At 38.6% G+C, this 15186-nt stretch overlaps 1 protein-coding gene across 12 annotated transcripts in view; it reads left to right on the forward strand.

The window, feature by feature from the left end:
• Positions 1-356: 356 nt before the first annotated feature.
• Positions 357-15186, forward strand: part of G2E3 (G2/M-phase specific E3 ubiquitin protein ligase) — a 63184-nt gene continuing 48354 nt past the window's right edge. For 3 of the 12 annotated variants that reach the window (XR_004478253.2, XR_004478252.2, XM_033409909.2), the window contains exon 1: positions 357-494. Coding sequence is in view for 4 of the 12 variants with exons in the window: in XM_033409909.2 (XP_033265800.1) it covers positions 424-494 (71 nt within the window). In the remaining 8 variants the exon portion in view is untranslated. The remainder of the gene's footprint in view (positions 495-15186) is intronic. The other 9 variants (XM_004282147.4, XM_033409899.2, XM_033409903.2 and 6 more) reach the window with 5 other exon arrangements.

A 15186-nucleotide genomic window follows, 5' to 3' on the forward strand; every position in this document is an offset into this window, starting at 1 on the left:
GGAGGGTTCGTTTCTTCCTTCCGGCTGTAGCTCGTGTTTAGGCGACGGCGGAGGGGTAAAAACGTCCGGGCTCGGTTAGTGCTTTTATTTTCTCCTTTCCTGGAAGTGAAGAAAATTCAGCATGTCTCGATCCATTTAAGAAACAAGAGGATCCTCTCACGAGCCACCCAGCAGCAACACCAACCCCGCTCCCGCACTTCTCTCTGGACCTAAGTAGGGAGAGAGAGAAGAAACAGAACGGAAAAAGACCGAGCAGAAAGGAGACCCCGCGGAATAAAAGCGCGGGGGTGCCTCTCCCTTCCCCAACTCCCGCGTCGCCGCGGGCCCCGCCTTTCAGGGGGCGGAGCTGAGCCCTCCTTCCGGGTTGCAGGCGGAAGTGGACGAATTTGAATTGTGTGGGCCGTTGGATGGGGCCGTTCCCGGATGGCGTGTGGCGCAGCGCGAGAAGGGAAAAGTGACACAGCCGCTCTGGAACTTCTGCCCAGCGCGCCTCGGTGAGTGGATGGCGGACGGGAAGGAACTGAGTATTCCAGGGGGAGAAGCGGAATTGTCGGATGGCACAGGGGGTCGGGAGGCGGCACAGTATAGCGGGGGCCTCGGAGTGCCTTTGGGGGTGTCGGGTGGGGGGCCGGACGTGGGGACTTTGAGAAGTCGGGGCAGACGGTTGGTGCATACATGCCAACCCTATAGAGTACTGACGATTCAGAAGCCAGACCGCCCCCGAGATTAAACCTTGTTTAATCTCTGACTTTCTGGTAATCGCAGTTCAGTATTTACGCTAATTCGTTTCGAACGCTGAAGCTTCAAAACTAGTTATTGAGAAACCTTTACCGTAAGCAAAAGAATCTTTCTTTATTAAAGATGGAAGGTTGGGGGCAGGTTTAGAATGAAGAGATGCTCTGTAGGGATCCGAGTTCCTCCTAAGAGGAGTAGTCTTTATTACTCTGGACCGCAGGGAATTGACAGTCTTTGAAATGCCTGGTGGGGATTTAAACTGAAATCTTGAGTATCCTTTGTGTTCAAAACCCGGGTATTTTTCTTTCACGGTTGTCATTTTTCAGGTAACGCAAAAATCCGAGACTCTTGCTCATTTAAACTGGACATGTTGTAACAGCGGTGATTAACAGGGGTCTTAGTTTGCTAACAATAGGGATGAGTTTTAGTTCCACAGACCTGCCTTTTCACCCCCTTCATTCATTGTTGAACTGGGTTATTAGGGAGTCATTTTGAAGGTACTCTACTAATGTTTCCAGCATCGGGTTTTCTCTGTTTCGGTTTTTTGTTTTGTTTTTAATGACTAACTACCTCAGATATCAAACTCTAACCTTCTAACAAAGTCATGCGTTCTGGAATAATTTAAATGTGTACCCTACATGTAAACTATAAGTGAGCATTTAAGTGTGTAGAAATTTTATATCTTGCCTTATTGAAAACTTGCAGAGTAATTTTGTTGCTTTATAGGATCAAATATTTTATGCTTCTTTTAAGAGTTTAACACCAGGGTATCTTACCATATAAATGTATAAATTTCTTTTTAAAAGTAGGACTTAATAATATTCAGAATAAAGATTCCTTCATCCATGCTGGCTACTCCTACTCTCCCATCCCTGGTAATGAACTTTTGTTTCGTTATTAGCCAGGAAAAATAAATTTAAATATTCAGTAGTTATCGTTAAAAATTTAAACATTTTGTGTAGGACTGCAGTAAAGATATAAGCTATACTTTGTTAAGCTTTGCTTATTCAAACCTTAAGGTTCTGTTTATTTCATATAAGCTACCAGCAAATGGTAATTTCCAAAAAAAGTTAGTCTCTACATTTTAATCTGTTCCTTTTCCTTACCTGGACTCTTTTCTTTGGATTTTTGCTCTATCTACCTAAGTCAGTGAGTTTCAACTTTTATTGTGCACACATTACCTTGTAGGTTTTGTCAAGTGCTGATTCCTGTATTTCCGGTCTCAGAGATTCTGATCCCATAGGTCTGGAGGATGGAGTTCTGTAAATTTAACTTGAAGGTTAGAAAACTTGACCAGAATTTTTAAAACACTGACTTGATCTTTCCTAGAGAGGCATTGTAATATGTTGGTTAAGGGCAAGAAACTGGACCCAGATTGCTTGCATTTGAATTTCATCTCCATGACTTGGTAGTTGCCTGACCCTAAGGAAGCTGCTTAACCTTTCAATGCTTCAGATTCCCTCAACTATAGTGGAGATAATAACAATACCTATCTTGTACGGCTGTTGGGAGAATCAAATGAATCAGTACTTATTAAAATCTTAGAATAGTGTGTGACACATAGTAAATGATACATGTATCTCCTATTATATTGAGTAAGCATTGTGCAGTATTTACATACATTATCTCATTAATCTTCACAAATAACACTGAGATATGTACTGGAATTTTCACATAAGAAAACTGAGGCTAAGAGGGGTTCTGTAAATTTGTTCTCACACAGCTAGTAAAATGTTTGAACTGGGGTCAAAAACTAGATTTAGTTAGAAAATTTATAACTCTTACTGATTGATTGATTGTAATGCTTCCTGCCTCTATCTGCAATCTCTCCTTCCAAATATTTCTCTATAAAAATCTCTGATGGCTTCCCATTGTCTACCATATATATTTCAAATTTTTTAGCTTTTCCTTTTTTTTTTTTACAAAACCCTTCTCAATCTGGTTCCACCCTCTCTTTTTAAGAATCATCTTCATGGGGGCTTCCCTGGTGGCACGTTGGTTGAGAGTCCGCCTGCCGATGCAGGGGACACGGGTTCGTGCCCCGGTCCGGGAAGATCCCACATGCCGCGGAGCAACTAGGCCCCTGAGCCATGTCCGCTGAGCCTGCGCGTCCGGAGCCTGTGCTCTGCAACGGGAGAGGCCACAGCAGTGAGAGGCCCACGTACCGCAAAAAAAAAAAAAAAAAAAAAAAAAGAATCATCTTCATAATTTTCCACCATTTTTTTCCAACCTGTGATGTTCTGTCATACTACCACAATTCTCCAAATCTATCCTCTGTCATGTTTATGCATATTTAGCCATTGACCTTTTTTATTTCTCCTTAAAATTTTATCCAGTGGGTTTCACATACTTTCCTAGACTTCCCCCAGTAGAGTGCTTCTTCCTCAGTGCAGTTTAGTTCTAAACAAAATAGCACTAGACTGAGCGCTCCCATCTTCTTTGTCTCTGTATCTGCAATTCTAGGTGCAGAACAGTAATTAAGTATCCTTACAGTCTGAAACTGTGTGTGTTCAGGGAGTGTAACAGTTTTAACACATTGTATCTTACTAAGCTGAAAAAGTTAAAAATTAAAAGATGACAATATAATTCTGTGTAGGTTAGTAGAGGGATTTTAGTGATAGCACATAGTTTGTAAATTTCACAACTATGGAAAAATAAGTATTGAAATTGTAGGCTCAGAAGACATGTCATATGGGAAAAAATTTAGAGCAGTATTTACTAATATTCACAGAACTCCAAAGGCTTTATACATATTTGTCACTTCACCTTTACAGCCATTTTATTATTATCCCTATATTAAGGTGAAGAAACTGAAGCACTGAAAGATTTAGTAACTTTAAAAAAAAAGCTTTTTTTTGTCTGTTTGTTTTTGGGGTTTTTTTGCATTTCATTTCCTGTGCAGGATTTTTTTTATTATTATAAGAATGATATATGTTAAGTGTAATTTAAGAATTAACTTTATAACAGAGAATTAGCCTCATTTGTCCATGAGTGTTCACTTCTACAGTAATTCAATTCTCTCTCTCTCTCTCTCTCTATTTTTTGTTGTTGTTTGTTTGTTTGTTTTGGCCACGCCACACAGCATGCGGGATCTTAGTTCCCTGACCAGGGGTCGAACCCGCACCCCCTGCAGTGGAAGTACGGAGTCTTAACCACTGGACTGTCAGGGAAGTCCCAACATTAATTCAATTCTAAATTAAGGAAATATTGGGAAATTAAAACCAGAAAAGTTTGCCTTTCCTTTTCAGTTTGAACAGTTAAGACGGTTACCTGACCTCCTTGCCCACAACCTTTTCTTTAAAAACCTGCCAACGTTGTAGGCACATCATTCTAAGGACCAGTGGGCAGTGGGTAAGGGGTTGGACTAAGGAGCAGATGATCCTAATATGCTCTCATCCCACATACCTTCTCCAGCCAAAGTAGCACCATGTATTTGAATCAGAGCTGAATATCTGATGCAGGCTAAACCATTCACATTGTTTCTTCTTGAATTTGGAATTGTGATGCCAAGAAACTATTGGAACCAAGCTGGAAAGGTCTTTATGTGCTGAGATGACAACGGAATGATGAAGAAACATGAATAGTGGGCATAGGGAGCCAATATATAGAAAGGGAGGGAGGGAAAACCTATTTCTGGAGGACTAGCTATAAAGTAAGTCAATATAAACTTATAACTTGCTTTTACTTTTTCTTAAGACTATATTTTTATTTTTTATTTTTTAAGACAAAACATATAACTTTTGAATATTTTTTTATAAACACATTTTACATGAAGCAAAAAAGTTTAGGGCTTCCCTGGTGGCGCGGTGGTTGAAAGTCCGCCTGCCAATGCAGGGGACACGGGTTCGTGTCCCGGTCTGGGAAGATCCCACAGGCCGCAGAGCGGCTAGGCCCGTGAGCCATGGCCGCTGAGCCTGCGCGTCCGGAGCCTGTGGTCCGCAACGGGAGGGGCCACAGCAGTGAGAGCCCCACGTACCACACACACAAAAACAATATATATATATAGGAGTATAGTTGCTTTATAATGTGTGCTAGCTTCTGCCATACAACAAAGTGAATCAGCTATATGTATACGTATATCCTCTCTTTTTTGGAGTTCCTTCCCATTTAGGTCTCCACAGAGCATTGAGTAGAGTTCCCTGAGCTGTACAGTGGGTTCTCATTAGTTATCTATTTTATACATAGTATCAATAGTGTATTTATCGCAATCCCGATGTCCCAATTCATCCCACCCCCTTTCTTTCCCCCCTTGGTGTCCATATGTTTGTCCTCTACATCTTTGTCTCCATTTCTGCTTTGCTAATAAGAAGGAGTATATTTTTAAAGGAGCAGTTTTAGGTTCACAGCAAAATTGAGGGGAAGATGGTAGAGATTTCCCGTGTACCCCACCCCCACACATGCATAACCTCTCCCATTATCAACATCCCACGCTAGGGTGGTACATTTGTTATAACTGATGAGCTTACATTGACACAAGGTAATCACTCAAAGTCTATAGTTTAAATTCTAGTTCACTCTGGGTGTTATACATTCTATGGGTTTGGACAAATGAATGATGACATATATCTATTATTATGGTATCATACACAGTATTTTCACTGTTCTAAAAATCGTATGTGCTTCACCTACTAATCCCTCCTTTGCCCTTTGTAACCACTGATCTTTTTACTGTCTCCATAGTTTTGCCTCTTCCAGAATATCATATAGGTGGAATCATACAGTATGTAGCCTTTTCAGATTGGCTTCTTTAACTTAGTAATATGCATTTAGGTTTCCTCCTTGTCTTTTCATGGCTTGATAGCTTTTTTTTTTCTTAGCACTGAATAATATTTCATTGTCTGGGTGTACCATAGTTTGTTTATCTGTTCATCTACTGAAGGACATCTTAGGTGCTTCCAGGTTTTGGCAATTATGAATAAAGATGCTGTAAACATGTGTGAAGGTTTTGATGTGGACATAAGTTTTTACCGCCTTTGGGTAAACACCAAGGTGCCTGATTGCGTAACTGAGGTAAATCCTGCTTGGTCGTGGTATATAATTCTTTTTATACATTGTTGAATTTGATTTGCTAATATTTTATTGTGGCATCTATGTTCCTGAGAGATATGATCTGTGATTGTTTTTTTTTTTTTTCTTGTGATGTTTTTGTCCGGTTTTGGTATTAGGGGAATGCTGGCCTAATGGAATGAGTTAGGAAGTAGTCCCTCTCCTTCTATCTTCTAAAGAGGTCATAGAGAATTGGTGTGATTTCTTCCTTAAATGTTTGGTAGAATTTTCCAGTGAAGCCATCTGGGCCTAGTGCTCTCTGTTTTGAAAGATTATTAATTATTGATTCAGTTTCTTTGATGCAGATATATTCAGATTGTTTATTTTCATTGTGTGAATTTTGGCAAAAAATGTGTCTTTCAAGGAATTGGTCCATTTTATCTAGATTATCAAATTTGTGGGCGGGGAGTTGTTTACAGTATTCCTTTATTATACTTTTTGTTGTTTTTTTTTGGCCATGCTGCGCAGTTTATGGGATCTTAGTTCCCCAACCAGGGATGGAACCGGTGGCCCTGCAGTGGAAGCACGGAGTCCTAACTACTGGACCGCCAGGGAATTCCCTCCTTTATTATACTTTTAATATCCATAGGATCTGTAGTGATACCACTTTTTTCAAATTAATTTCTTTTGGAGTATAGTTGATTTACAATGTTGTGTTAGTTTCTGCTGTACAGCAAAGTGGATAAGTTATACATATATCCACTCTTTTTTAGATTCTATTCCCATGTAGGTCATTACAGAGTACCGAGTAGAGTTCCCTGTGCTATACAGTAGGTTCTTATTATCTATTTTATATGTAGAAGTGGGTATATGTCAATCCCAATCTCCCAATTTATCCCTTCCCCCCTTCCCCCTTGGTAACCATATGTTTGTTTTCTACATTTGTGATTCTATTTCTTTTTTGTAAATAGGTTCATTTGTACCATTTTTTAAGATTCCACATGTAAGCGAATGATATCATTTTTTTTGTTTCTGATATTCAGAAGTTGTGTCCTCATTTTTTCTTAGCTTGGCTGGAGGTTTACTGATCTTTCTATAGAACCAGCATTTGGTCTTGTTGATTTTTCTCTATTGATTTCTTATTTTCATTTTCATTGACTTCTGCTCTAATTCTTTTTACTTCTTTTCTTCTTAATTTGGATTTAATTTGCTCTTCTTTTTCTAGTTTCCTAAGGTAGAAACTTAGCTGATTGATTTCTTTTTTTTTTTTTTTTTTTTTGCGGTACGCGGGCCTCTCACTGTTGTGGCCTCTCCCATTGCAGAGCACAGGCTCTGGACGCGCAGGCTCAGCGGCCATGGCTCACGGGCCCAGCCGCTCCGCGGCATGTGGGATCTTCCCGGATCGGGGCACGAACCCATGTCCCCTGTATCGGCAGGCGGACTCTCAACCACTGCGCCACCAGGGAAGCCCAGCTGATTGATTTTATATCTTCTTTTCTAATATATGCATTTAATGCTATAAATTTGCCTCTAAGCATTACTTCCACAGGATCTCCCAAAATTTTGATAACTGTATTTTCATCTTCATTTAGTTCAAGATATTTTGTGTTTTCTCTTAAGATTTCTTTGACCCTTGTGTTATTTCATCTCCATATATTTGGGGATTTTCCAGTTATCCTTCTGTTATTGATTTCTACTTTAATTCTGTTGTGGTCTGGAGGCAGACAATGTATGATTTCTATTCTTTTAAATTTGTTAAGGTCTGTCTTATGGCCTAGAATGTGGTCTCTCATGGTGAATGTTCATGTAAGCTTGAGAAGAATGTATTCTGTTGTTGTTGGATGAAGTAGACCATTATATCTAGTTGATTGATGATGCTGAGTTCAGCAGTGTCCTTACTGATTTTCTTTGTGCTGGATCTATCCATTTCTGATAGAGGGGATGTTGAGGCCTCCAACTATGGCTGTGTATTCATCTGCCTCTCTTTGCAGTTCTATTAGTTTTTGCCTCATATATTTTAACATTCTGTTGTTAGGTACATACATGTTAAGTATTTTATACCTTCTTGGGAAATTGTCCCCTTTATCATTATGTAATGTCCTTCTTTATTCCTGATAAATTTCCTTACTTTGAAGTCTGCTGTTTCTGAAATTAATATAGCTACTCCTGCTTTCTTTTGATTGATGTTAGCATGGTATATTTTCTCCATCTGTTTACTTTTAATCTATGTATAAAGTGGACATCTTGAGACAACATATAGTTAGGTCTTATTTTTTTATCTACTCTGACAAATCTTTTTTTTTTTTTAACATATTTATTGGAGTATAATTGCTTTACAATGGTGTGTTACTTTCTGCTTTATAAGTGAATCAGTTATACATATACATATATCCCCATATCTCTTCCCTCTTGTGTCTCCCTCCCTCCCACCCTCCCTATCCCACCCCTCTAGGTGGTCACAAAGCACCGAGCTGATCTCCCTGTGCTATGCGGCTGCTTCCCACTAGCTATCGGTTTTACATTTGATGCTGTATATATGTCCATGCCACTCTCTCACTTTGTCCCAGCTTACCCTTCCCCCTCCCCGAATCCTCAAGTCCATTCTCTAGTAGGTCTTCGTCTTTAAATCTTTTACTTTTTTTTTTTTTTTTTGCACTACGAGGGCCTCTCACTGTTGTGGCCTCTCCCGTTGCCGGAGCACAGGCTCTGGACGCGCAGGCTCAGCGGCCATGGCTCACGGGCCCAGCCGCTCCGCGGCATGTGGGATCTTACCGGACCGGGGCACGAATCTGTGTCCCCTGCACCGGCAGGCGGACTCTCAACCACTGCGCCACCAGGGAAGCCCTAAATCTGTCTTTTAATTGGTGCATTTAGACCATTGACGTTCAAAATGATTATTGATATAGTTAGATTAATAACTACCATATTTGTTACTGTTTTCTATTTGTTACCCTTGTTCTTTGTTCCTATATCTGTCTCTACTCTTTTTCTGTCTTTCATAATTTTTTTTTAAACAGGATCTGTCTTTTCATTTATTTATTTTTATTTATTTATTTATTTTTGGCTGCATTGGGTCTTCGTTGTGGCATGCGGGATCTTTGTTGCAGCATGCAGGATCTGTTTTTTTTTTTTTTTTTTTTTTTTTGCGGTATGCGGGCCTCTCACTGCTGTGGCCTCTCCCATGGCGGAGCACAGGCTCCGGACACGCAGGCCCAGCGGCCATGGCTCACGGGACCAGCCGCTCTGTGGCATGTGGGATCTTCCCGGACTGGGGCACGAACCCGTGTCCCCTGCATCGGCAGGCGGACTCTCAACCACTGCGCCACCAGGGAAGCCCAAGAATCTTTTTTTGTTGTTGCGGCACGTGGGCTCTTCGTTGCAGTGTGTGGGCTTCTCTCTAGTTGTGGCCTGTGGGTTTTCTCTCTCTAGTTGTGGTGCACGGGCTCCAGAGCGTGTGGGTTCTATAGGTTGCGGTACCTGGGCTCTCTAGTTGAGGTGCGCATGCTCAGTGGTTGTGGTGTGCATGGGCTTAGTTGCCCCGCGGCATGTGGGATCTTAGTTCCCCGACAAGGGATCGAACCTGTGTCCCCTGCATTTGAAGGCGGATTCTTTACCACTGGACAACCAGGGAAGTCCCTGCTTTTTGTGATTTTAACTGAGCATTTTATATGATTTTCTCTCCTTAAGATATCAGTTATACTCTTTTAACTTTTTTTAGTGGTTGCCCTAGAGTTTGCAGTACACAACTAATACATAATCAAATACATTGGTGCTATTGTTATTTTGAATAGACTATTAACTCATTATTAAGAATAAAAAAAAAACAGTTTATTTTACCTTTACTTATTCTTTGCCTGATACTTTATGTAGATCTGAATTTCTGATCTATATCATTTTCTTTCTCTCTCAAGAACATTTAACATTTCTCGCAAGGCAGGTCTACTGGCAAAATATTCCATCAGTTTTTGTTTGAGGAAGTCTTTATTTCTCTTACATTTCTGAAAGGTAATTTCACAGGATACAGAACTCTGGGTTGGTTTTTCTCCTCCCTCCCACCCCCCAATGCTTTAAATATTTCACTCCACTCTCTTTTTGCTTGCATTGTTTCTGAGAAGTTGGATGTAATTCCTGCCTTTGTTCCTCTATAGGTAAGATTTTTTTTTCCCCTGTAGCTTTTTTCAGAATTTTTTTCTTTACCATTGATTTTCTGTAGTTTGAAATGATAGACCTAGGTGTAGTTTTTTGGCAGTTATCCTGCTTGGTTTTCTGGAACTTTCTGGATCTGTGGTTTGGTGCCTGACATTAATTTGTTATTGTTTCAAATATTTCTCCTGTTCCTTTCTCTCTTCTGGTATTCCTAGAATACTTTTGTTACACTGTCTGTGGTTGTCTTACAGTCCTTGGATATTCTGTTGTTTTTTTCAGTTTTTGTCCTCTTTGCTTTTTAGTTTTCAACGTTTCTGTCGAGTTATCTTTAAGTTCAGAGGTCTCTCCTCAGCCTTGTCCCATCTACTAGTAATCCTATCAAACAATTCTTCATTTCCATTAGTATTTTTGATCTCTAGCATTTCTTTCTTAGAATTTCCATTTCTCTTCTTACATTGCCTGTCTGGTCTTGTGTATTGTCTACTTTATCCATTAGTGCCCTTAGCATATTAATCATAATTTCAAATTCCTGTTCTGATAAATCCAACATCCCTGTCATGTTTGGTTCTGATGTTTGCTCTGCCTTTTCAAATTGTGCCTTTTGCTCTTTGATATGTCTTGTAGGTTTTTTCTTGATAGCCAGACATGAGGTACTGAGTAAAAGGAATTGTTGTAAATAAGCCATTAGTACCATGTTGGTAAGGTGTGGAAGAAGGGGAAGTGTTTTATAGTCCTGTGATTTAAGTCTCAGTCTTTTTGTGAGCCTATGCCTCTGGACTTTGAAGTTTACAAGTATCTCAGCTTTTTTCTCCCCTCTTATGTGGGATGGCTACATTATGCTGGAGTTGGGTGTTTCCTTTTCCTGGGTCATTTAGGCTCTGATAATACCCCAGCAGCTTAGGCTCTGGTTAACTAGTTTCTCTTGAGGGCAGGCCTTATTAAGAAGAACAGAGTGCTTTGATGTATTTCAAAATGGCACCTTTTCCCCTCCCCTTGCCAAAATCACAAGGGGATTTTTCTCTGATATTTACTGTGGACCCTCAAGTTCCTGGTGATAAATCTCTCAGTATTGTGAGAGGCCCCATGATTGGATGCCCCTTGAGTTTTTAATTCTCAAAGTTTTCCACACTGAGCCTCCAGCAATCAATTAGTCAATTATAGTTCAGGTTTTCCCACTGCAGTGCTGGATCCAACAGCAGTTTCAGCTGGTAACTGCTCAGGTAAGCTGTGACTCCCTGTATTCACCTTTCTCTTCAGTCTTGGAGGCAGTGGCTTGCTGTGTCCTCCCTTCTTACAGATCCAAGAAGTGTTGTTGGTTTTTCAGTCTTTTCAGCTCTTGCTGTTAGGATGGAGGGGTGACTTACAAGCTTCTTACCTGGTGCTTTTCCTTTTAATTTAAATAAATATTTTTATTTTTTAATGGTGGTTGTTAACTTTTAAACATCTGTCTGGTAATATAATAGTATAGAATAAAATTAACCCATTTTAAGAGTATATAGTTCAGTGGGTTTTAGTAATTGTATTTCATTATATGAATATTTCACAATTTGTTTTATCAGTTGTCTGTTGATGGGCATTTAGGTTGTTTATGTTTTTGGCTATTACAGGTAAAGCAGCTATGGACATTTGTGTACAGTGAACATATGCCTTTATTTCTCTTGGTTGCATCATATGGTAGATGTCCATTTAACTTTTTTATTGTAATAAAATTCACATTCATAAAATTAACCATTTTGAAGTATACAATTCAGTGCCATTTAGTACATTCACAGTGTTGGGCAACCATCACCTCTATCTAGTTCCAAAACATTTTCATCACCCCAAAAGGAAAACTCATACCCATTAGGCAGTCACTTCGCATTTCCCATTTCGCCATCCCTAGAAACCACAAATCTGCTTTATGTCTCTATGGATTTACCTATTCTAGATATTTCATATAAGTGTGATTATAAAATATCTGACCTTTGTTTCTGGCTTCTTTTACTTAGTATGTTTTTAGGTTCATCCATGTTGTCGCATAAATCAGTACTACATATTTTTTAATAGCAGAATAATATTCTATTGTATGGATATACCACATTTTGTATATCTGTTAATCAGTTGACAGATGAGTTGTATCAGTTTTTTAACTATTGTGAATATGCTGTTATGAACATCTTTGTACAAGTTTTTGTTTGAATACCTGTTTTCAAATCTTTTCAGTAAGTACAGGTTTCCGCAGCCATCTGAAAGTAGAACATTCCTGTGGAACCTTTTGTAGGCTGAAATGGCACAGAGTGAAGAAGTAATTATTTTTTTTTATAAAGCTGAAAATCTTTTTTTTGATTTCTTTGGTTAGCAAAAACAGGTATTAACATAGGCCTTTTGTAAAAGTGAAGTGGCATAAAGGGAACTTTCGACAAGTGGGGAATACCTGTACTTAGTGTGATTGTTGGGTGATGTGGCAACTCTCTGATGTGTTGAGCAACTGCCAAACTGTTGGTCCATAGTAGCTGTACCATTTTACATTCCCATTAGCAATGTATGAGGGTTCCAATTTCTCCATATCCTTTGCAGTGCTTATTTTCCTTTTTTTAAAAAATTATCATCACCTTAGCAGGCATCAAGTGGTATTCTCATTGTTGTTTTCATTTGCATATCCCTCAGGAGTAATGATGTTGAGCATTTTTTCATGTGCTTGTTGACCATTTAAATATTTTCTTTGGAGAAATGTCTATTCAGATCCTTTCCCTATTTTTAAGTTCTGTTATTTGTCTTTTTGTTGTTGAATTCTAATAGTTTCTTACATATTCTGGATATTAGATCCTTATCAAGTATATGATTTTCAAATATTTTCTTCCATTTTGGGGATTGTGTTTTCACTGTCTTGATTACGTAGTCCAGCTTATTTATTTATTTGCTGCTATGATTTTGGTGTCATACATAAGGAACTGTTGCCAAATCCAGGGTCATGAAGATTTACATAATACTATGTTTTCTTTTAAGATTTTTATAGTTTTGACTCTTACATACTAAATCTTGGATCCATTTTGAGTTAATTTTTGTATCTAGTGTGAGGTAGAGGTCCAACTTTATTCCTTTACATGAGGCTGCCCACTTGTCACAGCACCATTTGTTGAGGAGACTCTTCTTTCTCCATTGAATGGTTTTGACATCCTTGTTGAAAATTAATTGATCGTATATGTATGCGTTTATTTCTTGACTCTTAACTTTTTCTCTATGTTTTTCCTTATGCCAGTCCCATCCCACCTTTTTAAATTAGTGTAGTTTTGTAGTAAGTTTTCAAATTGGGAAGTATGATTCATTCAACTTTTTCTTCTTACATTGTTTTGACTATTCAAGGTCTCTTGTAATTTCTTATGAACTTTAGGATGAGGTTTTCCATTTCTACAAAAATGGCCATTGGATTTTGATAAGGATTACATTGAATCTGTAGATTGCTTTGGGGAGTATGGCCATCTTAACAATATTAAGTCTTTCAACCATGAACAGAGTTCTTTCCATTTATTTGGGTTCTTTAATTTCTTTTTGCAATATTTAATGGCTTTCAGTGTACAAATTCTTGCACCTCTTTGTTACATCTATTCCTAAGTAGTTCATTCTTTTTGATGGTATTGTAAACGAAATGGATTTCTTAATTTTCTTTATGGATTGTTCTTTGCTATCGTGTAGAAATTTGTCTGATTTTTTGTGTGTTGACCTTGCATCCTGCCACTTTGCTGAATTTGTTTATTAACTCACAGTGTTTTATGAATTCATTAGGATTTCCTGCATATAAGATCATGGCTTCTGCAAGAAGAGCTGCTTCTTGCTTTAAGTTTGGATGCCTTTTATTTCTTTTCTTGCCTAATTGTTCTGGCTAGAACTTCAAGTACAATGTTGAATAGATATGGTGAGAGTGAACATCATTGTTTTGCTCTGGATCTTACGTGGAAAGTTTTCAGTTTTTCACCATTGAGTTTGATGTTAGCTGGGTTTTTCAAAGATGCTCTTTATCATGCTGAGGAAGTTGCCTTCTATTCCTAGATTGATGAGTATTTTTTATCATGAAAGAGTGTTGGATTTTGTCAAATGACTAGTCTAGCTAAAGGTTTGTCAATTTAGTTCATCTTTTTAAGGAACCAACTTTTGATTTTACTCTCTTGTTTTTCTTTTCTTTACATTTATCTCCACTCTAATCTTTATGAATTCCTTCCTTCTACTAGGTTTGGTTTTAGTTTGCTCTTCTTTTTCTAGCTCCTTGAGGTATAAAGTTAAGTTATTGATTTGGGATCTTCTATTTCAGTGTCTACATTACAGATACAAATTTCCCTCTGATCACTTTTCGCTGTATACTGTAGATTTTTAGTATGTTACGTTCTCATTTTCATTGGTCTCTAAGTATTTTCTAATTTCCCTGTGGTTTTTTCTTCCCTCTTTTTCTTGTTTAAGATTGTGTTGTTTAATCCCTACATTTTTTTTTTAATCCCTACATTTTTGAGAATTTTTCAGTGTTCCTTCTTTCATTTGCTTGTTGGCCATGTCCTATTTCTTTTCTGAAGTGTATGTTCAACTCCCAAGCTCATTTTTTGAGGCCAACATTACCCTGATACCAAAGCCAGCTAAAGGCACTACAAGAAAAGAAAACTATAGGCCAATATCCCTGATGAGTATAGATGCAGAAATTCTCAGCAAAACACTAGCAAACTAAATTCAGCAGCACATTAGAAGGATCATACATCATGATCAACCAGGATTTATCCCTGTGTGCACACTAATAGAAGGAGAAATAAAAATCAAAGTCATCTCAAAAGGTGCAGGAAAAACGTTTAACAAAATTTAACATCCCTTCATGATAAAAATTCTCAACAAATTGGGTATAGAAGGGATGTACCTCAACATTATAAGGGCCGTACATGACAAGCCCACAGCTAACATCATACTCAACAGTAAAAGGTTGAAAACTTTTCCTGCAAGATCAGGAACAAGATAGGGTACCCACTCTCTCCACGCCTATTCAGTATAGTACTGGAAGTCCTAGCCAGGGCAGCCAGGCAAGAAAAAGGCATCCATGTCGGAAAAGAGGAAGTAAAAATGTCTGTTTGCAGATGACATGACCTTATTTATTGAAAATCCTAAGGATCCTACCAAAAAAACTGTTAGAACAGCCACCCAGCTAGAATGAGAGGGAGTTTGGCTTACTTTATTGTGTTAGTTATCTATTGCTGTGTAACAAATCACTCCAAAACTTGGTGCCTTAAAACAACAGACATTTATTATCTGACAGTTTCTGTGGGTCAGAAATTCGGGAGCAGCTTAGCCTTGGGGTGTCCCATGAAG

The sequence above is a fragment of the Orcinus orca genome, chromosome 2 (assembly GCF_937001465.1).
Source record: "Orcinus orca chromosome 2, mOrcOrc1.1, whole genome shotgun sequence".
Lineage (NCBI taxonomy): Eukaryota > Metazoa > Chordata > Mammalia > Artiodactyla > Delphinidae > Orcinus > Orcinus orca.